At 33.2% G+C, this 27,173-nt stretch overlaps 2 protein-coding genes across 3 annotated transcripts in view; one reads left to right on the forward strand and one right to left on the reverse strand.

Annotated features, from left to right (window-relative positions):
* Nucleotides 1-4,416: 4,416 nt before the first annotated feature.
* On the forward strand, nt 4,417-5,421 carry LOC137808129 (uncharacterized). Its single transcript, XM_068609085.2, has 3 exons — nt 4,417-4,510; nt 4,589-4,822; nt 5,108-5,421. Exons 1-3 carry the CDS (start codon nt 4,496-4,498, stop codon nt 5,279-5,281), a joined length of 423 nt encoding a protein of 140 aa, XP_068465186.1. The 5' UTR covers nt 4,417-4,495; the 3' UTR covers nt 5,282-5,421.
* Nucleotides 5,422-5,678: 257 nt separating this feature from the next.
* LOC137808128 (tRNA/rRNA methyltransferase (SpoU) family protein) overlaps nt 5,679-27,173 on the reverse strand; it is a 43,227-nt gene continuing 21,732 nt past the window's right edge. For both annotated transcript variants that reach the window (XR_016519222.1, XM_068609084.2), the window contains exons 27-35: nt 22,205-22,348; nt 21,984-22,114; nt 17,087-17,174; nt 15,646-15,705; nt 15,323-15,563; nt 15,046-15,197; nt 14,875-14,945; nt 9,393-9,549; nt 5,679-6,220 (exon numbers count right to left, since the gene is read on the reverse strand). Coding sequence is in view for 1 of the 2 variants with exons in the window: in XM_068609084.2 (XP_068465185.1) it covers nt 6,056-6,220; nt 9,393-9,549; nt 14,875-14,945; nt 15,046-15,197; nt 15,323-15,563; nt 15,646-15,705; nt 17,087-17,174; nt 21,984-22,114; nt 22,205-22,348 (1,209 nt within the window). In the remaining variant the exon portion in view is untranslated. The remainder of the gene's footprint in view (nt 6,221-9,392; nt 9,550-14,874; nt 14,946-15,045; nt 15,198-15,322; nt 15,564-15,645; nt 15,706-17,086; nt 17,175-21,983; nt 22,115-22,204; nt 22,349-27,173) is intronic.

Below are 27,173 nucleotides of genomic sequence, written 5' to 3' on the forward strand. Positions count from 1 at the left end.
TTTTTTATATATTTTTAAACATTATTTTTTGAACTTAATTTACTAAATTAAATATTTTTTATTAATTATTAACTATAAAAGATTTATATTTTTTAATAAATTTTATTCATTTTTAAGTATTGATACAATCTAATTTTTTACCAAATTATAATGCAATATAAGGTGAACATATAGAACATGATTGTTTTGATGGTTAAAATGAATCTTGCATTAAGGGTATACATATAAGACCTTTCTTTTTAAAATAATAATTTTTTTTTTATAAAATAAAAATTCATCAACTTTCACACAATTTCCAAAAGTGATAAATTAAGGCCATTTTTTCTAATGTTAATGAATGAAGTGTTAGTGACATGGTGGAACTATATTTACTAATAAAACTTTTGTATATTTTTTTAGAACTAAACTACTTTATAAACATACTTAACTAGTTTAGCCTTATCCAACCGAACTTTTGTGTAAGTAAGAATTGGAAAGGACCAATTATTCTGAGAGAGAGTGATAATGAAAAAATGTGTGATTCGAATGCATTTGAAAACTTTGAAGGGTGTGCGAACATGTTGGGCAGTGTGTTTGCATTCAACATATATTGGGCAGCAGACTGATCATGCACCGATACGCTCATCCGGTCAGCGTAGTAGTGTCCACAACGTATCCGACATTCATGGTTTCAGATACGTATTATATATTTTAAATATGTATAAAGTATCATACGATGTAAATTTATACATAGGAAGAATGTACTTTGGTACACTGATAATACTGAGTTACGGATATTTTGTATCTTTTCAATTAAACCTTAATATAATAGAAAAAGTATCTTTTCAATTAAATCTTATTAATAGAACAAGACTTTTTCAGTGTTTTTGAGTAAGGTCCACAACTGCTAAATACAACCAACACCTCCTAGGATCCACACAAATATTTTTTTTTTTTTTTTTTTCTAAAATAGTCTTATATGATATTTTACTTGAACCGACTTCCACTCTTTTGTATAATATTTAATAGTTGGTGTGAGATCAGAAAATTTAGGAGCTTGACTTTTACAGTTAAAGTGCAAATAAATTAAACATTTAATTAATTATTTAGACTAAAAGATTATGTCTGTACACTCTGAATAGATCATGATAATTACATGTTTTCAAATACAACTATTTAGCAACCTTGTTCTAACTACTTCTGACCCTTTCTTGTAGTGATTTCTTCTTTCTTTCTAAAGAATAGTGATTAATGATTCAAAGCTACACTCTGTTATCTTCATAATCATTATTAATTTAATTAAAAAAATAATAGTTAAAAACTTCTTAATTAATATTAAATATTAATTTATAAAATTTTATAAATAATAAAAATTAGTAGAATATTTCTTTAATTAAATATATATATATATATATTAGAATATCTTGTATTGATGCTTGTTTATTTTATGTTATATTTTTTATTTTAAAATATGTATGATGAAATTTATTAATATAATTGTAATAATATATTTGGTTTATTAGATTGGTAGTGTCAATAATAATTAACATGAACTAACAGGAGTGAAGTTAATAAAAACATTTATCAAATATTGATATCACATAGTCTTATTAATATAAGTATTGAAATTTAAATTCTTGTTTGAACATTACAAAATTTCAGTTATCACCATAGTTCAAGGTAACTGAACAAACCCTGGATGCAGTTTCTATGAAAGTTTTAATTCACTTCACCCATTTTTTTTATAAAATTAAAAAAATTAAATATTAATTGTATCCTTCTTCCATGATAAATGATTTGTTTTATATTAATCTTATTTTTAATTTTAAAAAAAAATTAAGTTATAGAATTTATAATAAATTTAACCTTTAACTTTAGGATAAAGTAAAATTTGTTACAAATAAACTAAACTATATGCATTATTTCTTGAATACCTAAAAGCATGTGCACTTCATGTGATACTTGCTTCACTATTCCTTATTCATTGCAGGCAAATTCTTCCGGCACCATATCAATTTTAACGTTCACCATATCAATTTTTTAAATTTCCAAAATTACCTTCCTGCACCATATCAATTTTAACCTCCACCATATCAATTTTTTAAATTTCCAAAATTACCTTTATTCCAAATTAAAAAATCTAAAATAATAATTATAATTGAGAAATAAAAAAATACATTCTTAAAAAAAATTATGAACAAAAAACTAAAAATACATTATGGATAAAAAATTTCAGAATATGTTTCAAAAATTGAAATCCAAAATATTTTAGATAAAAATTAATAATTTTCCCCATTTTTGTGTAAGGTTATTTTCGTTATTTAGAAGGGATATTTTTATCATTTTTTAGAGTTGATTGAGTGCATGCTGAAATTGATATGGTGGAGGGAGAAATTGCCACTTTGTGAAAATAAATTGAAATGTGAAAAAAATTGAAATCATTAGTAGTAAAACAGTGTCCGTAACCTTTTGAAACAGGTACTATAGATTTTTTTTTTTTAAATTATTTTCAGAACTGGAATTCTAAAATTGTTAATAATTTATTGGAATTTAAAATTGTTAATAATTTATTTCGAAATAACGGTTTTCGTAGGTGTCTCTTCAAAAGTTTTGGAATAACAGTGTTGTAAAATTGCTATATATTCATATCTTTTAAATTAAAAGGTTCAATAGATTGGAGATTCTCTGTTGATGATTACAATAAGTCACTTTAATAAGATTGTATTAGACTTAATTCCAATACATAGAGAAAAAATTTTAGAATCCAATCCAAAACAATTTATAACTTCAAATTACATTATATTTTATGTTTGAATCTTCAAATTACATTATATATTTGGATAGGTTGAATATAATTTTCAAATTACATTATATTTTATATTTGGATATGTTCAATATACAATATAATTATATATCAATAAAAAGAAGACAAAGAAAGTTTTTTAAGTTACATTTAATGTCTAAATCTAATGCCTGCTACCAAACCAAAAAATAATTATATTTTATTTTGCATTAAAAGAAACTGAAGAGGGCAGTAGGGGCCTATAACCTTTCTAAGCACTTCACACTCACTCTCTAAAAAGAAGATGAAAAAGGGAAGGAGAGTATTCAGAATCAAATTAATAAAAAATAATTAAAAATTATCTAAAAGAATTGATAATTAATTAAAATAATTATTTTTTGGATTGATTTAATTCTTTCTCAAAATTGAATGTTATTTTTGAAATTTCGAAACAAAATCAAATTGAATTGAATTGAGATTAATTATTTAAATATTATTATATTATCTATTATTTTATCTTATGTACACAAAAGATTTGTGTGTAAGAAGGAAACATGATAATCGTATTCCTATAAATATGTTACATTGAGTAACCCACATGTTTATGAAAGAGGTGCAATAAGTGTTGTCATGTGAACTTTAAGTTATTAGTCTTTTGAACAATGTTAAAACAAGATAAAATGTTATTAAAAAAAAAGAATACAAATAACAAATAAGGAACACACTTGTTCATTTGGTATTTTGTCTAAGAATTGATAAACTGAAAAAGTAAACAAAAATGAACTGATCAAGTAGACAAAAATTGTTGGAAATCTCACGTCTATTAGAAATAAGATATTTTATAGTATATAACATCATCTTATGAGGGGTCGGCTTTTTTTTCACAATAAGACCTGGACGATTATCCCTACCCTCGGTAGCTTACGACTTTACGTCCATCCCTGGTTGGATACAGTTTCCTTTCGATTTATCCCGTGTAGCCGTTACCCGAATTCGCGCAAGTGTGTCCACACCCCTCAAACTTACTTGACGAGGAATCCATTCTCGCGAACAAACACAACCCCTACACACACCGACAACTGATGGCTGTTGGTCACGACTACCACCAAAAAGCTCCAATGAAGATGAATATTTCACATTTTGGAGTGTGCATCTGTACTTAAAATCTACTTCTTAAGATGGTTCAAAGTCATTTAGAATCTATATGAGTTTGTTGGACTTATCAGTACACTGCTATCAGTTCGCTATCAAACCTGTCATAAATATATAAAATCGGTTTTATATGATTGAGTTAAAGTTAAATAAGTATATTAGTCATGATTTAGCAGTTTCAATAAGTTAGTTGAAGATGTAAGTATTGAAGCTGGTGTGTGGGGTGTGGGTGAATGTAACAATCAAATGAATCTTGTTGAGGAAAAACAAAGCAAAGCACAAGCTGCCCATAAGATCCCAGGTTTAAGCTGATGTGGTCGCCGCACCATAATTGGGGCCCCATCATAGGTGATCACGACAAATAAATTGATAATTACGTCAAGTGGAATTTCGTTCCACCCAAAGAAACATACACAGTTATAAACTCTACATAAACATTGGTATTAATTAGTAACATGTCCTAGTCCTAGGCCTGCATGATGCATATATATATATATATATATATATATATATATATATATATATATATATATACTCAATTCTCAATTCTCATAAATCCTTCACTTCCTTCATCATCCTAAGATGCCAACGAAACAGGTAAATGAGTTGTTGGTGTTATGTGAATGGCTTTGTGGTGTGTGATGTGTGAGCTCTGACATATGATATGATATATAGGTAAGTTACTGCAGTGATAAAAAGGTGGTAGTGAGGCTATACGTTGAGAAGCCAAGAAAGAAGAACTCATCTTCAATTCAGCATCAGCTTCATGGCCCTATTAGTATGGGATGTGGAAGAAGAGCAGGGTTGCTTAGCTACTCTCATCTGCTACGTCAGTCTGCAAAAGAAGCATTATCAGCACCTTCATTCTCCAAGTGGGTTACAAACAACAATCTCCACCCACCAACCCAGGTACAGTACATTCTATATTGCATTATCATCTTCTAAAAATTTATCAAGAGTTTTTATGTTTCATACCTTAAATTATTAGTTAATATCAGAGTTTATATATGATTCCAACCTTCGTGTTTTCAAATTTATCAAGAAACGTACTTAATATATCTGAAGTTTTAGGGAGAAGTTACACTTAAATAAAGAAACAAAAAGATGTGATTTTGAAAATGTATTGAAAATAATTTTTGACCCATTTTGTATAGGATGTGCCTGAATTTATTATTACATTACCTTGTCTTGCAGATAACCCCTTCCAACATGAAAAGGCCAACATGGCTTGGAAGCTGCAGCTGGAAACTACTGATTCCAAGGTTCCTAAGGTCATGGTCAAAAGCCAAAAATAAGAAGAATAAGAAGCAAAATTGTGGAGATTTTTCAGGAAATGGAATGAAAACGATATGCTGTTATAGGTCTTGAGCATGTTAACTTCTGAGGTATGGAGAGGGAAAAGGTTCATTCGGAATGTATTATCAACAAGACGCAAGTTTGCTCGAGGTACAATGTCACCAATCTCATAGAAGTTCATATCATTTAATTGGATTCAACTTCTTATCTTCCATCACGCTAATCACTGCAATGGCCCTCAATTATTGCTGCTTATTTGAATGCGTATCATAAGTGCGTGTCACATACAATCAGACTTTCCACATCTTTTTCTGGTATAAGCACAGACTAAGAAAAGTGGGATTCACCTCTTTCATTCCGACTTTTCTCTGTTTTTGGTGATTTTAAACCAAATGAAAATATCCACATAATATATGGTTATTAATAATAATCTATTTATATCCCTTACTTTTTATCTTATACTCACATATGTGAAAATACTTTACAAAATTTAAAGGATCAACAAAATTATTGGAAATATAAACCACGTACTGTACCACTTGCGTTGATAGTCCCCTTGTGGCGCTTGACCACTCTTGTAAGTATAGAATACAACAAATATTTCAAAGGGGAAACCCTAACCTCGAAAAACCTCTCCTATAATTAATCTGACGTGCTTTTATCCTGTTACTTTCAAAATGGCAGTAATGTGAAACTTCAAAATTTTGGAGGACTCTTTTGCACGTTTCTAAAGTAACAAAACCAAAACACATTTGTTACAACAAGAAGGAATTTCCTAGAGTTTCACCTATTTTACATATGTGTATTACAACGTAATTGGCTTGCAAAATTAGTCTCAGTCACGGGCTATTGAGATCTCTGCTGTCGAGTATACTCCCAGAGAGCAATTGCACCACTGACATGAACATTAAGAGATCTAACAACACCAAATTGCGGAATTTCGATGCAAGCATCCAAAATATGAATTACATCTACAGGTATACCTTCTTTCTCTCGGCCAAGAACCAGGACCTGAGAAAATAAACAATAACATATTTAAACATAGGAATGTTATGCGGCATAAAGGTTGTCTAAAATGTAAGAAATTGTCAGAGATTGATAGAGAAAAATAGCCAACCAGTAAGTAAAATTTGACTAAACAGTAACCTATTAGCCATAAGCTTCTCACCCACCAGGAACACAAATTGAAAAAACAAGGTGAAAAGTAATAACTTTATTTTTAACAACTAAATATTCATTCCAGGCCACCATACACATACACACACGATACTGGTGAAACATCACACTGGTCATTCAATGATAATTCCATTAGTTTTGTCCTTCAACGACTAATTTGATATCATTAAGGACCAATTTGAAAGCAAAATCTGACATGGAAGAACCAATTAAAATACATAATGATGGAATTCTAATTTGATGTCACACCAAACTTGGCTATGCACCAACCATACCAAGATCAATTCTTTTTGCTCCCAAACTTTTCTCACATCACTTTGGTGACATTTGTGAGGTTTGAGTCCAGCCACATTTCCAAAACCATGATTTTCGTTTTTCACTCCCACACTACCAAGTCACAAAATCTAGCCAAAACATCAAAATCACCAAACTTGGCTATGCACCAACCATACCAAAGTCAATTCCTTTTGCCCCCAAACTTTTCCCACATCACTTTGGAGGCATTTGTGAGGTTTGAGTCCAGCCACATTTCCAAAACCATGATTTTCGTTTTTCACCTCCCACACCACCAAGTCACAAAATCTAGCCAAAACACCAAAATCACAAAACTTGGCTTAGCACCAACCATACCAAGATCAATTTCTTTTGCTCCCAAACTTTTCCCACATCACTTTGGAGGCATTTGTGGGGTTTGGGTCCAACCACATTTCCAAAACCAGGATTTTCGTTTAGTTCATAAATTCCAAACAATGTGTTCGGATGGTGAATTTTGAAAGGGTAATTTTTTTAGAGAATTAGAAATATTTTATTAGGAAATATATTGTTTGAGTAAGAAATTTTGAAAGAAATAGAAATTCTAAACATTTTAAAATGTAAGAATTTGAAACTCCGTACTCTTTTCTCACTTATTACATTTGTCTTTCCTCTTCATACTCTTTTCTCAGCTCGTGCGTCATCAGTTCAATTTTGGTTAGACTGAAACTTAAATGTGATCAACTCGGTCATTGCCAGAGCATTTTTGACTCAACATCGTTTCTTCTATTGATGTTGGTAGGGGTTTCTTCCAGGCAAAAGTCAATCGTGGTTATTCTTCAGAAAATGTTAGTTAGACTGTTAGACTTTTCTTTATCAATATCAACAATGTCTTTCAGCTCATGTTAAACAATTTTTTCCACTCCAACTGTAGTTATTTTTCAGTTGGGGTTGTCTTTGGGCCAACACTAACCAATGTTATTTTTCTACCAATGTTAGTTGAGATTATTTCCTGACCAACATTAGTCAGAGTTTTGTATGTCAACTTTAACATGAAATTTTTTCAAACGATGTTAGCCAGGTTTTTTATCTACGACAATGGGACAAACAGACCAAAGTATTTATTACAAAGTGGACTTTAAGTCTAACTCAACCCCATAAAACCGGCTCATAGAGTTGAGGTTTGCACCCACTTATATACAATGAAAGGTTCTAATCTCTAGTCGATGTGGGATCTCCAACACACCCCCCTCACGCCGAGACTACCAACTCGTGCGTGGGACTATATATTTATGGGTGGTCCGATAGCAGCCCGATAGCGGGTGGCACGATAGGTCCAACATAAACACTCGCTAGGATAGGCTCGAAAATGGCTCTGATACCATATTACAAAGTTGACTTTAAGCCTAACTCAACCCCATAAAACCGACTCATAGGGTTGAGGTTTGCACCCACTTATATACAATGAAAGGCTCTAATCTCTAGTCGATGTGGGATCTCCAACACACCCCCCTCACGCCGAGACTACCAACTCGTGCGTGGGACTATATATTTATGGGTGGTCCGATAGCAACCCGATAGCGGGTGGCACGATAGGCCCAACATAAACACTCGCTAGGATAGGCTCGAAAATGGCTCTGATACCAAGTGAAAAGAAATAGATGAAATATATTTCTGAGATATCTTACAAATGTGATTACAGTCTCTATTTATAGACTGTTTTACAACCTAATTAAGGAAAGAAATAATAGGTAATGAAAGCAAGAAATAATGGGTGTTTAAAGCTGTACAAATCAAATCACTAACAAATCTGTCCTAATAAATATAAAATGGAATATGCACTTAATTATAACATAATTCTCCTGATTATGCAACCGTATTGAACACTTCAAACAAACTCTACATGATACAAAGATAATAGACATACAGGAAAAGGAATAATGATTAAGAATGAATAGCAAATTCTAGGGTAATCTAATCTCAGAGGGTTCAGAAACCACACGCCCTAGCATAGCCTTTCTCGTTCAATACACCAAGAATACATATGATTATATAGACTTATCATTCCTTGCACATGATTATAGGATAATTTGTTTCCCCAAAATGAGATATACATGCCTATAAACAAAATTTATTACGTATGATTCAGAATATTTGATTTAATTATCACAACTATTATCTCTAAGAAGGTTTTTAATTGATAATATGATTAGAAGAGTAATTTCTCTTTAAATATAATACATAAGGTCCAATAAAGGAAATTCCTATACTGTTAATTCATAAAATTGAGGGTCAATGATTCTTGTACAATAATTATAAAAAAAACAGATGCCCAATCCCCTAAATATAGACATTAATAGAGTGCAACTACACAAGTTACATGCAGAAAGAGAAATTTACAAGCACCAAATACCAATTCAGAAGGCAATTCAACGTAAGCAGATAATGCAAATGCAAACCAGTCAATTGGTTTAACCATCATGTGATTAATTGGCTCTCAATTAGAAGGTAAAATCCAATAACTACATTTCCTGTAAGATTTTATAGACAGAAATTTCGACATTCTGATGAAAATGCACTATTGTATATGGTAGAAGTAAACACTACCAAGGAAGAAAATCTACTAGCCCTGGCGGCCAGAGCAGCAGCAAGAAACCACATAAAAAATAAGTCCAAACAACAGTATATACACTCCTGATGAGATATCCCCAATCATGAAAAAAATAGTTAAAGAACTCGAAGGTTGGATACTTACCATTTTCTTTGGAAAGATATACTTATCAAGGGGTACACTGTTTGCAGTTTGTTCCAAACCCAAGATGCAAAATCCTTCTCTCTTTTTCTTTTGCAAGTAAACCTTTATGCTATCTACTGGCACTTCTATTATAGGAACCCACTTTTCAGCTGTCACACTGCAAAGAACAAACAAATTTTGGAAAGATTGAAAAAATAAGTGTGCATATATATGTGTGTGTGTGTGTGTTTGAGTAATCAGTTCATTTGAATTTAAATCTGAAATTGAATTTGCACTTACAATTACATTTTTATTACTTTTGAATTTAAATTTAAATTTGAGTGCATTTGTACGTCTGAATTTGCATTAGTAAGGTCCTCTCAGCAATGTAAACAATAAGCCCCAAGCACAAATTCTATGAAAAGTTACAATATTTTGTTACTCTTACAATAGTAGAATTTAAGTTTAACTCAACCCTACAAAACTGGCTTGTAAGGTGAGGTTTCCACCAACTTAAACTATAATTTGACCTTATCTCTAGTTGATGTAGGCTCTTCAATATATTCCTTTACGTTGAAGACTGGAAAACTCAAGTGTAGGACTAGGGGAAACCTGATAGCGAGTGACACAAGGCCCAACTCCTTGCTAGGATAGGCTTTGAATGGCTATAATACAATCTTAAAAAAGTTGAATTTAAGCCTAATTTAATCCTACAAAAGCGACTTGTAAGGTGACGTACATACTATAATTTGACTTTATCTCTAGTCGATATCATCTCTTCAGCAGATACAAAGATATTATATATCAAGAGGTGATCTAACTTTTTTGAAACCAAGAGCTAACTATATGTTGCCTAGTCCATATCAGCCTTCAACAGATACAAAGATATTATTTATCAAGAGGTGATCTAACTTTTTGAAACCAAGAGCTAACTATATGTTGAAAACTGAGAAATTGAGAAAATATATGATGAATTCCATATGATATAGACCATAACTGAGTTGTTTAATTTTAAGTGGGTGAACATAATTACAAAATATTTAGTTACAAAAAAGTATAATTAATCCCAATACCATCAATTACTATATCTTTAGAATTTCAAGATATCTAAGATTTTAATGAGACCTCATGGTGACTTGGTGAATATATATGCTAGTTGATAATGGAAATTGAAAAGGCTAGTAGATGTTTCTCTGGATATGACTTTCTCTCTTGTAAAGTGACAATCAACTTTAATATTCTTTGTCCTTTCATGCAATATTGGATTTGAAACAATGTGTGACTACTTAATTATCACATATAAGTGATAATTGTGTAAAGTCCCCTAACTCTAGTTCTTGAAGCATCAGAGATAGAACTTCTATTCCTGAAATAATAGAAGTGGTTGTCTCCAAACAATATTAAAACCAGAGGCAAAACGTCTATCAACAGGGGAGTTCACCGGTTTGCATTAGAACACCTTACAACTCAAGTGTGTCCTTTGTCTTAATACAAAAGACTAATTTTTGGATCCCACTTGATGTATCGAACAATGTGAGTTACTACGTCCCAATGTTCTCTTCTCAATTTTGGTCATTGTTCTTCGTCTCTAAGATGGCTTCAATAGGTTCTGCTCCTTTCTTTTCGGCTACTTCAACCATTAAAAGTGCAAGACTCAATTAGAAGAATTATTCGTATTGGTCTTTATGTAATTATGGTTCCTTGACTAAGGATATCATGACTTCCAGATCTACTCTTGATGCAAATAGATCTCAAAGGTAAAAGATTGACTTCCAACCAGGATTATTGATATCAATGAAAATATCGAGGACCCCAAAATTCTTTATAAAGTTATAATGGAAATTGTAACGAATTATAGAGGAAGCATTGTTGAGTACAAGAAATTATTAGGTTAACTTATAACCTTTCAATTGGGTTGAGTATAATATGGCCTAATTTATTTCAGGGTTTTACTACTTGTTAATTTATTAGGGTTTCGTATACCACTCTAAGTCATGGCTATTGGTCGTTGTTTATGGGTTATTATTAGGTTAATATTATTACATTTCAATTGGGTCGGGTATTGAATGGCCCAATTCATTTTAGGTTTTGCTGCAACTTTTTTAATTATTAGGCTTCCTCACTCACCAATATAAGTCTTGGAGTTGTAGCACAACTAATCAAACATGGTGCTTAGATTTCCACCGTCACTGTCGCCGCCCACCTTCATTGAACCTTGCACCGCTATTGTTCATCTCATTGTACTTTGCACCGCCGCCGCACATCCTCCTTCTCTCCTCCTAGGAATCTTTTAACTTCTTCTGCAGCTATAGCCTTTGCCATATGTGAGACTATATCATGGTTATCTGTTTGAGAGAAGTTATTCTTTGAGTATCATTAAAGAGATGTTGGATATCATTAGCAAAAATTTCTTGTGCACTCTTCCAAAAATTGAATTATGTTTTGAAGGATATGGATTATCTAAAATATTTTCTTGGTATTGGAGTGGCTCAATCAAAAGAAGGTGTCATCATTTCACAAAGAAATATGCTCTTATTTGGAGGAGACAAGCCTTACAAATTACAAGCACATTGATAGTCTTATGGACTCAAATAAGAAATTAATATGACCAAGGTTGGTGGGAAAACTCATTTAGTTCACTTTAACAAGACTTGATTCTTATCAAGTGGGAGTTGTGAGTCAACTTATGCAAAACCCTCACATTAATCACTAGAATGTTGTGATTAACATTCTCAAATATGTAAAAGGGAACCACGACAGGAATTATTGTATGAGAACAAGGAAAATACTCGAGTCATAGGATACAGCGCATTACTTAGAGGGAACCATATATATTGGAAAAATAAGAAATAAAGTGTTTTTTGCTCGATCTAGTTCAGAATTTGAATATAGATCTATGGTCCTAACTACATGCGAACCTGTGTTGATTAAACAACTCCTTCAAGAGTTGACAATCAATCAACACTTCATCTTGCCTCCAATCTGGTGTTTCATGAGAGAACTAAACATATAGAAATTGATTGTTATTTTGTTACACAAAAGTTGTTATCCAAGGGTCTTATTAGAGAGTTTGTGAGTTCTAGTGAAAAACTTGAAGACATTCTATAAATCTCCAAGTGAACCTAGGATTCAATTTATATGTTCCAAGTTTTGTGTATATGATGATATGCTGTAGCTTGAGGTGAAGTGTTGAAATCTAAAGTTACTTTATTAATATTTCCTTTTTGTGTACCCAACTTGAAGGTTAGGATTTTGGGCAAGTGCCTTGCCTCTTTTTGTATCCTACCTATATACATTAATAAAAAGCACAACAATGTAGGTTGAACACATTGTGTTTTATCTATCGTATTTGTTTTAGGAGAAGTTTCAAATATAGATAATGCAAGCTCAACAAATGGAATTGCTTCAAAGAACACATCAACAAAGAAGAAATACTGGTGAAGATTACTGAAATAATGTTTTTTTTATATCATGGGTATTCACGGAAAACACAATTATGAGACCGACAGGAGTTTATCAATGCCCAAATTAAGAGTATGAGCAAAACAAATGGAACCAAAGACCCAAGGAGGTAAGGGATGGAAAGTGGTAGGGATTTAGAAATTGGTGAGGAACTTTATCTTTCAAGATGAAGGAGCGCATGCAATTGATGAGGAACATGAATGGAGAAGAGTTTTGGACGTCTTATGATGTCTATTTTTTCATTCAACCACTTCATTCTATTGTGAGTGTACGAGGACAATATGTTTTATGCAACACTACATGAGATGCCATAAAAGTTTGAACCTAAGTAGACAAATACTCACATTATTTTTTATTTAATGAAATAAGGATTAAAAATTAGAAAATAATTTTGAATGATCTTTCATTAAATATAACTAAGTACAACTGGAAAAATCATCAACTAAAGTAACAATATATTGACCTAATGTAGAGGGAAAACAACTCGTATCTCAAACATCTAGATGGACTAAAACAAAAAGGAGCCTGACTAATAAAGTGCAGCTAGGAAAAGAACTAAGAATATGTTTACCGAATTGACATGACTCACTAGGCAAATATTCTAACTTTGAAAGACTTGGCGTTAACTAATTCAACTTATCAAGACTTCGATGTGTTAGAAATGACACAGTCAATATACCTTGTAAGTTTATTAATGGACAACAGATTAGAGGGAGCCTTAGAGACATAAAGAACATTATGAATAGAGGGAGGAAGATAGACAACAACAACACCTTAGGACTATGTTTGAGAACCATTTGCCATGATGATGTAAGGTACATCACCAAAAGTAGAAAGAAAAGAAAAAATATTGATTACTAGTTATATGATTGGTGGCCCCAAAATCATGGATCCAGTGGCCCAAAGAGTGAGATGCCAACAAGATAATACCAGTTTACAAAACAAAAGTAGTGGAACCAAAGGCTTAAGGGTCCCTAAGGAGTGCAATCCCTTTATGTGAGTATAAGCAAATTCAATAAGAGCAGCCAGTGTAAGAAAATTGACAGGAGAAAAGATTACCACATTAGATGTTTTAGGAGGTCAACCATACAAAGCATAACAACGATCAATGGTGTGACCAAGTTTGAGGCAATAATCACACTGGAAGAATGGCCTACAATTACCATTATTTTTGTGAGACTAACCATGATCACCTCACTACAAGATCAAGGTTAAAGAGTCAACAGAGATAAAAAAAAAAAAAACAAGGGTCCAACTAATTGTCAAGTTGTTGGTTATTTTTGCAGGAATTCAAAAGCAAAGAGGACCAAACAACAGTCATAGTAGGGAGACAAAGAGACTCTACATTTTGCTCCCAAACTTGAGAGTACTCTGTAGGAAAGCCATCCAAAGCTAATAACATGGAATAGATCTCATTACTCTACAATTCCTTGGCAGGGGTTGTAGCAATTGGCAGAAGTTCATTAAAATCATGAAGATCACTTAGATGACGAAAATAGATAGAAGATCATTAAAATCATGAATGTGAAGGAAAGAGAACCAAACAACAATCATAATGGGGGCAAAGAGAGATTCTAAATTTTGTTCGTAAAATTGAGAGAATTCTAAAGTAAGCCATACAAAGCTAGTAACAAAAAAAAAGTCAAACTACTACACAATTCCTTGGTACGGGTTATAGCAGGAGTCCCACCAAGAAGAAAGGAAACTCTTGTTTTATTACAGTGCAGAACAGAACACCCAAAAGGGTTATAAAGGAGAATAGCTCCTTTCACACAGGTTTATTCTTGTCACTTCATACAACAATATAGATACCGTTCCCCACAACAGGTTGGTCTTTATTTAAAGACCCCCTCACCACACTAACTAACCCGCTCAACCCTTATTTTTAAATTTCCTTCTATGATACAGCCTCCAAGTGCTGTCTTTATTTTCCTACCTAAGACTTACTAACATACTCTAGAGATTTTGTATGTCATTAGGATAATCCATTCAACGTTTGTGAGAATTATAAATCACAAAAAAACTCTACTATCAACAAAACCTGATTAGTTGGAATTGTTTGTCATTCATGACTTTTGTATCAGCAATGGCTAGCCCCGATGCTCTAAATACCTGATTTGTACAAAAAGAGTTAAGAAAAATACAATTTTTTTCCCAAAAACATGAAATGAAAAAAAAAAGTGTAGATAAGACTGACAAATGAGAAACTTACCTCACATGAACGAGCCAAACCAGCAAGATTGGGTATGCGGTCAAGCAATGATGCAACAAGAATAAAATTTTGTCGACTAGCTTTTTGTTGCTCAAGAGATGACCTTCTTGACTGCAACAATTGGTCAAGAAGGAGATCATCCCTTTCTATCTCTGTCATAACAATCTTGAAATTAAATGATGGTAAATACAACACTATGTATCACATAAGAAAATGTGAAACTAAGACAACACACAATACAAAGTCATAACTATCCATCAAAAACATGTAGACATACCAGACATTTTTTTGTAGGTTTCATCGTTTCCATAAAGGAAACCAGTCGCATTGTCCCCCTTGTCATGTTTAGAAACAGTAACCTTTTTCTGGAAATCTGAAGAAATATCTTTAGGCACAGCTCCTTCAATAACACCAGATAAAATTTCCATGCAATCCTTGTCTGCATTGAAATTGAGAGTCTCATTCCTGATTGTCACCACATCCTTTGCCATTGAACATCGTAGGTCTTCTCTAACATCCTTTAACGACAGAGGAAAAACTTACAAGATGAAACAAAAACTATAGCCTTTCTCTTTTTGATAAGTATGGCAAGGCACTTACATTTAAAAACTTGAGCACCTGCTCCATGAGAGAGGTTGGAACACATTCAAAATCATCTTCCTTCACACACCAAAAAAGAGAGAGAATAAACAAATCTATCTCACCATCGGAAATATAAGCTAATTCACATTGACCACACACATTGAAACAAATTTTATTTAGAGACAATAGTGTTAGTTTTGTTAATTCAAATGAGTAATCGGAAAATATTCCCAAGTCAATAAGGGGTCATAGGATAGGCTACATATGAAACAAATTTGACACATGATCTAAATTCTCAGCTTGAAAATGAGTGTTAGAAACAATGCACATAGGGTAATTATATTTTCTAAGGGTATTATTTTCAATGTAGGTATTATTTTCATCATAAATAATATTCATAGCCATGTAATTTCTGCACATGTGATTCACCATGTCTCATTTATCATAGTGGAAGCATATGGGTGTTGGTTGCAATCTATGGAAATAACTAACTACAGGAACTGTATGCATTCCCCAAACTCCAAGGGTTTCCCCTTCACAAAGGATTTCTCCTCTGACAAAGTGTAAATGCTCAATCTACAAATGAACATATGTCCCCTCCCTTCCCCCCTCCCTCTTTGCCTACATCCACCTATTAACTTCACTCATTACTCCCCTAACTAATTAATCAATATCGTCACTGTACTATTTTCTCTTAGTACTTACTATTAGACTGAGGTATGACCAGAATAGAGAAAAGGCAGAGCGGGACCAAAGTTAATTTTTTTTTTTTTATGAATTGCCTATATTTATATACATTTCAGAACTAATCACATTTAAGAGCCGTTAATATAAATGCAATGCCCAAAGTACATAAAATAACCACTATGCATACTTCTGAATATTCCTGTATCCTAGACTTTAATAAAGAAATTCCCAATATATAAGCTCATTTCCAACAGTAAGACTACTTGAGTAACCGTAGGACCAAGGGTGGATGTAAGCAGGTCCAAGAGAGAAGCACTTACAAGTAAAACAATATTATTTAGCATTTTATGGCTGCTCCAGGAAGGGGACTTCTATTTAAATACGAGGAGAGTTTATCCATGGAAATATCTATAAATGTTGACTAGGCAGAGCCAATTTCCAACAAGACATCCACCACAGGATATTTTACATGTTTTTAAGTGGAAATTTGATGATATGGTAAGTAAAGAACAACTAGTTGTAATATCCCGTACAGATAGAATTTAACTTGGGCTCAAGGGGAGAGATTTTATTATATTTAACACATTGAGTAGGTGGGTGATAATATACTTGACAAGATTGCCTGGGCAATTGGACCACACCCTACCGCAATCTTGAATGATCCAAAACAAAAACACTAAAATATTAAGAACCTCATAATTGAGATTGATATTCAAGGGTAGCATTTGTATAATTGTCCAAATACATGTTAATCACCAACACCGACCCTCACCTCAACTCGATTAATGAAAATTCCAGCAGGTGTGACAGAGCTATGTGGGTCATAAGCACCAAGATATCCTTCCATTGATGTTCGTAAGCTGAAACATTATGTAAATTAACGAGTTTAGTCCAATAGAAAGCAATGAATTTAGTCAGTTAGAAAGTGGCACAAATCAAATACAAAATATAGAAACTTCCTGTTTTATACTAGAAGGGAAAGAGAAAATGAACTGATGGAAAATGATACTGACCTGATTTTACAATTTAAAATGCAAGACATTAAACATCAATATTATACTAGTCATTAGATCACATACTTGAATTGAACTACAAGCTCAACACCAATCAAAGAATAAAATTAGGAAACATCATAAAAATCAGGAAACTGCCAAGATTGTATTACCAATTAGATTACTAATAATAGGTTCCACTATATATTCTACATACTGGTTTACAAAAAAGTGGAATAATGAAAGAATCAAGTGACATCTTAATTACCATAATTACAAGATAAGGTTATATTATTAACATTATAACAAATTCAAACTGCGCATGGAGATTAATTACTTTTAGATGGTCATATTCCTATTTGCATTCTTTTCTTGGCTTTATCTAACGAAGTGCAAAATTAAGGATAGATCATAATATACCTGAAGAGCATTAAAGATATAGATGTAAACATTCAATTATTCAACTCGATGTTAAATAGTTATCTGGTTTTCTGTTATGATTAGTTTGTTACTGTTGAACCTCTTCTTGAACCTATATATACTTATCTTTCTCATTCAGTCCAATAATAATTCCAATCTCTTTCTGTTAATCTTTTCTCCGTTTTCTCCCATACTAAAACTTTAATATGGTATCGTATGAGCCAGGGATTGTTCCTCAATGGCCAATTCTAATTCCAAAATCTGTAGCTGTAGCTGAAAAAATTGATGACTCAAATTATCTCCAATGGAAACAACAAGGTGAAATTGTCATAAAGTCATGTAGACTTCATCGATTTATTGTAAACCAAGTGACTCCTCTTTTTCTTAAAGATGATGACCGTCGTTCTGGAAAAATAAATCCAACCTATGAAGTATGGGCAGTGCAAGATTAAATGTTGCTTTCTTGGCTTCAATAGATGCTTTCAGATCTTTCTTAGATTTGTCCACCCATATCAGATGTGCGAACAACTTCAAGACCACTTCTTCACCCAAACCAAGACACATGCAAGACAACTTCATATCAGAGTTATCTAAAACCAGTTATGGCAGCGCTACGACAAAAATTAGTGGCAAGTTTCTCATGGTGGATTTTTTGCATCACGAGATACTAGGGCTGAACGGAAATGGCAAAAAAGCGGGGAAGAGAGGTTTGATACCTCTTATTATCATTACAAAGGTTGCACCAAGATAAGGGGAATTTGAGAAATATGTCCATTTCAGATGAATGGAGCAACAATAAGTTGTCTAAGGAAGCAACAAAAATTGTTCTTATGCCTTCATTATGGAATCATGTGGTTTTTACTCTCAAAACAGTTCCTCTTGTTCATGTACTTTGTCTGGTGGATGGAGAAAACAAAGGAAACAATAATGAAGTTATTCGAAAACAATGAATTTATGAAAGTAAATACAAAAATGTATTTACAATTATTGATAATAGGTGGACATGTCAACTTCATCGACCCTTGCATGAAGTTGGTCACATTTTGAACCCACAGTTCTATTATTCCAACCCAAAACTGGAATATGATTTGGAAGGTACAAATGGATTGTATGCTTGCATCAAGAGGTTGGTGTCAAATAAAGATATGCAACTAAAAATTTTAACTGGGTTGCCTCTTTATAAGAGTGGAAGTGGACTCTTTGGTGATGACTTTGCCAAAGAATCAAAGAAGACCACAACCGCAAGTGAGACACTTAATGCTTTCTGAATTGCATTATGATATAAGTTATATTATATAATGGTTACGCAGCTCAGTGGTACGAGAATTATAGGCACGCAACTCTTAACATACAAAAGCTAGCAATCAAGATTTTAAGCAAGTAATAATTATTGTTCATGACATGACTAATTTCATTATCTTTTATGTAGAAAGAAATTAATTCCTAGTTTACATATTCATAATCCAGATTCATTGAAAAGAAAGGAATAGGTTGGTGCACAAAAGGTTGCATGATTTGGTTTATATAAAGTATAACCAACAACTTACTCAAAGATACAATATTAGGGATGAAATAGACCCTATTGTACTCAATAACATTGATGAGTGAATGAGTGGTTAATGAGACAAGTAGATGATGATAATGATAATGAAGAGGGGGGAAATGAGTTGGCTTTTTATGATGATCCCACTCTTAATTGGACCACTGTTTATGAGACTTCAGGTGTTGGAGAACCAATAATTTACTCAAGGAGACTATCAAGTGGTGGTGGTATTGTCATTGGATCTTCCCATGCTTCTAAGAAAGGTCCAGGTGCAACTTCATCCCCAACAAGGAGGGACAAAGAGAAGATTCAAATTGGGGTTGAGAATAAACTGCATGATAGCTCTGATTTTGAGTTTGAAAAATTACTTAACTTTGAGAAGAGTTTCACTGAAGGGGAAGAGGAGGAGGGATATGCCCCATTACATAATATTGAAGACAATTATGTTGGGATTGAATAAGACGCGGATAATTAGAAATATAAGACATTTCTTTTATGTTTTGTTGTTATTTTAAGTTTTGAACTTGAAATTTGTGGTATTTTAATTTGATGTTTATTGTTATTTGAATTTCTAGACATAATATTATTATTAGTTAGTATTGTCGCTTTCATTGTTCTTGTACTTTTTTTAAAATTATCTATACATATTTTATTTCATTTGACCAAAATGTTTTCGCCATATCCCATTATGATTTTCTTTATAACTTCATAAAGGAATTTTGGGGTCCCTGATATCCGATATCGATAACACTGCTTCACATTGATCCATGTGCCACCTTTCTTGACAACAAAACTATGTATGATTTCTTCGGACAAAAATAAGTGCATTGTTGATGAACTTGCAAGAATTGGATGTCCCGCAAACTTGACGAATATGTTGATGCAATTCCTTGTTACTGGTGAATCTCATAACATAAAGCAACTTCAATATTTTGATTGTGTTGACTAGATGTTCATAGGCAACGATGCAGGTTTGAGTATGTATGGTGTTGGTATCTTTTCATTTATCCCATAACTCAACTGTCATGCTCAAGACATAGTTTGAAGTCCAAAATATTCTTGAATTTTCTCCCAAACTTCATACGAATGATTTGCACCAAGTACATGAGAGAGAACTAATTTTGAAAGAGTGGACTAAAGTCAAACTAGTAACATTTCATCCTGAACCTCCTAAGCTTCATATTCAGGACTAATATTGTTGAATGTTTAATCATTTTCAATAAGAAAATGAGGAGGAACAAGTGGATTTACAACAAATTGTTGTAACTTGTGTGACTTAATTACCAGTTCAACATATTGTCTCCAATGGAGATAGTTTGTATCATTAAGTTTCTTAGCAATTGAGGTAAGGCAGGACTACGAAACGAAAGCGGAAGCCATAGTAACAGATATGTTACCGAAACAACTAAACAAAATGAATCCACGGTACAACTTGTAACGCAACACAAACAACAGAATTAAAGCAAACCAATTCCAATTCACGGAACAAACCACAAACACAATGTTTCTCGATCACAAATCACACATTGAATTGATGAAACGAAACAAAACATAATTTCATACAACAAGAACAAATAACAACCCAAGTACAATCACAGAATCACGAGAATGAAGAATAGGAGAAGAAGAAGCGCAATGGACAATCACATTCGAGTGATGAAGAGTCTGGATTGTCGAAAAGAAGCTCTACATACCATCTTAGAGAAAGTGAACAAGTGAAATTTTATTAATTGTTAAACAATTCAATGAAAAGAATATTATAAGTATTTATAGGGTTTGCACCCTTCAGCAGTTGTGTGCTACCGCCTAGCAATGTTAGCTAATATGAAAGTTGTTCACTAACGTACAAGTAAAAAGCTAGACATACACTAACAACTAACAATTTTGAGCTAGACACAAGTACATTAACATACAAGTAAGCAGGTGGATAGTTGTACACTAACAAAAAAGGCAAATAACTCAACGGTTGTACACTAACAATTCTTACTAACAAGGAATCTAATATTGATTATCAAAAGTCTACTTCTAGATCTACAATATTTTTGGGACCTAATCTCATTTCTTGGTGGTCCTGCACCGCAAGTAGTGTGTGGCTTCCAGATCAAGCACTGAACCTGAATATCACAACTTAGCTCAATCTACAACAATAATTACCTAGATTCCAGATCTACAACCTTATTTATCACTCTAGAACAAATCACATGGAGATTGATGTTTTTTTTTGTTCGTGATAAAGTGTTGTCCAAACAACTTGAAGTCTATTATATTCCTAGGATCAATGGGTGAATATTCTTACCAAGCTTATTTCTTCTAACTACTTTGAACTTCTTAGGAGCAAACTCAATGTCCAAGATATTGTTTGAGGGGGGGATTACAAATATAAATGCAAATATTTAGTTATTCAAATGGATGTTAGTTATTTGTTCTTTTGCATTTGTTTGTTATGCCTCTTCTTGAGCCTATATATGCTCAACTTGTGTCTTCTTTCTCATTCATTGCAATAATATGTCCATTCTCTCTGTGATAATCTTTACTTTGTTTTGTCTCACACCTAAAACGCTAATAACTCTAATAAAGAGCATCGTAAAAATGACTTAAAATTCTAACTATTTTACAAATGTTATAATATACACACCAAAGAAAGAAAAGATTAATAAATATACACACACACACATATATATATATAATAGGAAACAAAAAGTAAAAAACAATACCGTGCACAATCAGAATTTCTTTCGAGGTATGTCTTTAAATCTACAAAGCACCTCTTCTCTAACGGTACCATCTCAGAAGGTCCACAATTCAACAATGGAAACAATTTATGAAGAATTTGATATACAAGTAACTGCAACAATAAGCATAGATATTATGACCCATTTATTCTAGTGATACATGTGTGTATGAGAGATCAATATCATAATACGTAAATGATAACCTGGGCAAAACCACGTAAGCTGTGATGATGAGATGTTAGTAATGGAACTAGAGGAGGAAACAATTCATCCAAATGACGAGATTGAACATCTTTAGATGAATTGAGAATGACATTAGCTGCTATGAATACATATGAAGATAGTGCCTGCATATTAAGAGTAAAATTACAACCCTTTCATAAGAATAAAGCAATGTCTAAGAATTGTATTAGTAAAGTTTCAATCATTGTATAGTTAGTTATCAAAGGTGTATTTATTTTTGTGTATGTTGCATAATCAGGAGAATTATGTTGTAATTAAGTGCAGATTCCATTCTATATTTATTAGGACGGATTTGTTAGTGATTTGATTTGTACAGCTTTAAACACTCATTATTTCTGATTTTCATTACCTATTATTTCTTTCCTTAATTAGGTTGTAGAACAGTCTATAAATAGATACTATAATCACATTTGAAAGATACATCAGAAATACATTTCATCTATATATATTTCTTTCAACTTGGTATCAGAGCTCCTGATCTGGGAGACACTGCTTCAGCAATATTTTTTTAGCAGCCTTAATTGCTGCAACTTTTTTTCCTTATCTTTTCTCCATTGACCACAACTTTTTTTCCTTATCTTTTCTCCATTGACCACCACCTTACACCATTGACCTTACTGCCACCACCATTGACCGCCGCCGAACACCACCACCGATAGCCGACAGCCGGAAATCGCCACCGGAAAATTTTTCCGATGAGTTTTTTTTGTGAACAGGACCAAATTTTGCCAATCTACAAAACTTAGTTGTTTTTGAGGTCTCATGGACTCCCTTAGTAAGACATCTAGCTATTGATCCTTCACTATGAGTGGTAGGAGTTCTAGTTTCTTATCCTTTAATGCTTCTAGTACTGAAAATATCTGGATTATAGACTCTGGATTATAGTTTCTTATTCCTCTTCTTTGTCATCCTACACTGCTTTATCTGGAAACCAATATATTATTGTTGCTAATGGTTCCAATACCCCCCGTTACTGGTCGTGGTAGCATTCACCTTCAACCTTCATTTCCTTTAAAAAATGTGCTTTATGTTCCTAAAGTATCCAATAACCTCTTATCTATTCAAAAGCTTACCCAAGATTTAAATTGTGTAGTGGTATTTTTTCATTCCCATTGTGTATTTCAGAGGATCTAGCCACGAGGAAGACTATTGGCATTTCTAAAGAATAGCACGGGTATATTATTTACAACATGAAGAAAATAAAAAGTGTGCTAGACTACAGGCACACACTTAAAATCTTCAACAAGGTCGTGAATCTTGGTCATCCTCTCAGATATGGCTTCAACACAGATGTCTTAGTCATCTTCCATTTAGTACTCTAAAGTCCTTATTTCCTTTTTTATTTACAAAAGTGTCTGCTGAGTCTTTTTATTGTGATGTTTGTTAGTTTCCTAAACACCATCGGACAACTTTTCTTCCCAATGGTAATAAAAGTTCTAAACCTTTTGATCTTATTCATTCAGATGTATGGGGACCTTCACCTATTCTTAATATCTCGGGTGCAAAATAGTTTGTTTCATTTATTGATGATTGTACTCAGGTTACCTGGATATTCCTCATGAAAGATAAGTCTAAAGTTTTTCACCTGTTTGTAAAGTTTCACAAAATGATTCAAACACAATTTGAAAGTCCAATTAAGAGATTGCGTTCTGACAATGGAAGGGAATATGTAAACCAAAACCTTTCCAAGTTCCTTTAGGAAAATGGAGTTGTTCATGAATTAACCTGTGTGGACACTCCTCAACAAAATGAGGTTGCTGAAAGGAAAATGTGAAGTTACTAGAGCTTTACTTTTCCAAATGTTTGTTCCTAGATCTTACTGGGAGAAGCAGTCCTGACTGCCACTTATTTGATTAATAGATAGATTACCCTCTCGGGTTCTAGAGGGTGTTACTCCTATTCAGCTTATGACCACATTCTATCCTTCTATTCCCATGTTGACTAATCTTCAGAATCGTGTCTTTGATTGTCCTGCTTTTGTCCATGTTCATAGTCCTTATTGGGGTAAGTTAGATCATCGCGCCATCAAATGTGTCTTCATCGGTTATGCCCCTAACAAAAAGGGGTAGAAATGTTATCACCCTTAAAGTCGTAAAGTCTATGTTTCCAAGGATGTCACCTTTCATGAAACAAAGTCTTTCTTTCCTAGTTCTCAGCTTTAGAGGGAGAGTATTCAAGAAGCTGAGAATCTGGAATTGCACCTTTTCCTTTGTTGCAAGATTTCATTCTTAGGGAGGATGACAAAGACCCTGCACCACCATCATTACCAGAGAAGAATAATGAGGACAAATATTTTTGAAAACAATATCAGCGAAGGCAACAAGAACCTACCCTGGTCAAACAACAACTTCAATTGTCTGAATCGGAGGTAAGAACTCATACCTATGAGACTCTTGAGGACACCTTAAATACTACTTTTGAACCTAACCTAAATGATTTACCTATTGCCTTGAGAAAAGAAAAAAGGGCTTGTGCCATATATCCTATATCCCAATTTGTGTCTACAGAAAAAACTTTCTATGCAGTACCAGAGTTTTCTTTCAGCTATTGATTCTATCAGATTCCCTACATCAGTAAAAGAAGCCTTAAAAGATGAGAACTGAATTCGAGCCATGAATGAAGAAATGAGTGCATTAGAATGGAACGAGACTTGGGAGATTGTAGAGAGACCAAAAGATAAGAAAGCAGTGGGTTGTAGGTGGTTATACACAGTTAAGTATATGTCTGATGGCACATTGGATCGGTATAAAGCAAGGTTGGTTGCAAAAGGGTATACTCAAACCTATGGGATCGTTTATGAGGAGACTTTTGCTCTAGTGGCAAAAATGAATACAATCAGGATTATTCTCTCCCTGGCAGCACACTTTGGTTGGGCGATGCATCAATTTGATGTTAAAAATGCCTTCTTGCATGGAAGCTTGGAGGAAGAAGTATACATGGAGATTCCACCTGGTTATGGTAATGTTAATGAAGAAAAGAAGGTGAGCAGACTTAAGAAGGCCTTGTATGGTCTTAAACAATCACCTCGTGCTTGGTTTGGAAGGTTTACTTGGTATCTTTGGGGTACCGACAAAGCCAAGGTGACCATACTCTGTTTATAGAACATTCTCAAACTAGTAAACTCACTCTACTTTTGGTCTATGTAGATGATATGATTATTACAGGTGATGATGAGATTGAAAAACAAAATTTGAGGGAGAGATTTGTTGCTCAATTTGAGATGAAGGATCTTGGGAAGCTGAAGTACTTCCTTGGGATAGAAGTTGCTTACTCGAGACACGACATCTTTATTTCTCAAAGGAAATACATCCTTGATCTTCTCAAAGAGACTGGTAAGTTGGGTTGTAAGACCACTGGAGTGCCAATAGAGCAAAATCATAGGATTGGGAATGATGAGGAAAACCCAAAAGTGGAGAAGACACAATATCAAAGACTTGTGGGAAAACTCATTTATATATCACACACTAGGCCAGACATAGCCTATGCAGTTAGTGTGGTTAGCCAATTTATGCATGATCCAAGAGAAAGACACTTGCAGGCAGTAGATAGAATTATTCAGTACTTAAAAGCCTCTCCAGGAAAAGAATTGCTATTCAAAAAGGGAGGAAACTTATCCATATATTGATGTTGACTATGCAGGATCGATTATTGATAGGAGATCCACCACAGGCTACTGCATGTTCTTGGGTGGAAATCTGGTGACATGGAGAAGCAAGAAGCAAAATGTAGTTGCAAAATCAAGTGCAAAGGTATAATTTAGAGTCATGGCTCAAGGGGTGTGTGAACTATTATGGACATACTTGATGACCTAAAAATAAAATATGAAGCTCCTATGGGTTTGGCGTGTGATAATAAGTCCGCTATCAGTATTGCACACAATCCGGTTCAACATGATCGAACAAAGCACGTAGAGATAGACCGACACTTTATTAAGGAGAAGTTGGATGATGGTCTTATAGCCACTAAGTACATCCTTTCAAGACTCCAATTGTCAGATATGTTTACTAAGGGACTTCCCACAAAACAATTTGAAGATCTTACTTGCAAGCTAGGAATGATAGATATACATTCACCAACTTGAGGGGGAGTGTTGCATAATCAGGAGAATTATGCTGTAATTAAGTGCAAATTACATTCTATATTTATTAGGACAAATTTGTTAGTGATTTTATTTTATTTGTACAACTTTAAACACTCATTATTACTGGCTTTCATTACCTATTATTTCTTTCCTTATTTAGGTTGTAAAATAGTCTATAAATAGAGACTGTAATCACATTTGTAAGATACAACAGAAATACATTTCATCTATTTCTTTCAATTGTGTACTTAGTTACTATTGTATAATTGTCACTAACAATTCCTATAATCCATTATGCTCTATATAAGAGCATCTTGCATGCTGTAGTTACTACATTTTTAGTAATAACAAAACTTAATTTTCATTTATCTTTCTCTATCACTTTAACATGGTATCCAAAGCTTGAAGACTTTCTACAGCCGAAAATTAGGGCAACCTTCATCCTTCTCCTCCCTCCACTGCTTTTTTGAAAATCTTAAACAAGCTTGATGATCATAATATCTTGCTATAAAGTCATGCATCTAATCGCAACTTCTTCAACATTCGATGAATCAGTCCATTCCACTTCGCTTTCTCATTGAAGCTAATCACGATGCAAGAAAACTAAATCCAACATATAGTTTTGGGAACAACAAGATCAAATGTTGTTAACATAACTACATTCCACGTTATCGCAATCTTTTCTTTCTTGCTTGGTTGCAAATGGGTATTTATTCTTTAATACAACTTGGATAGCTCTTTGAAATGTACAAGGCTCACATAGTAGCTAAAATCTTTATAAAACGTAAGGAGTAACTTATTTTGAAACTTTTACATCAATGGAGAAGTGAAAAACTATTTAGGTTCAT

The sequence above is a fragment of the Phaseolus vulgaris genome, chromosome 3 (genome assembly GCF_051622355.1).
Source record: "Phaseolus vulgaris cultivar YP4 chromosome 3, ASM5162235v1, whole genome shotgun sequence".
NCBI lineage: Eukaryota > Viridiplantae > Streptophyta > Magnoliopsida > Fabales > Fabaceae > Phaseolus > Phaseolus vulgaris.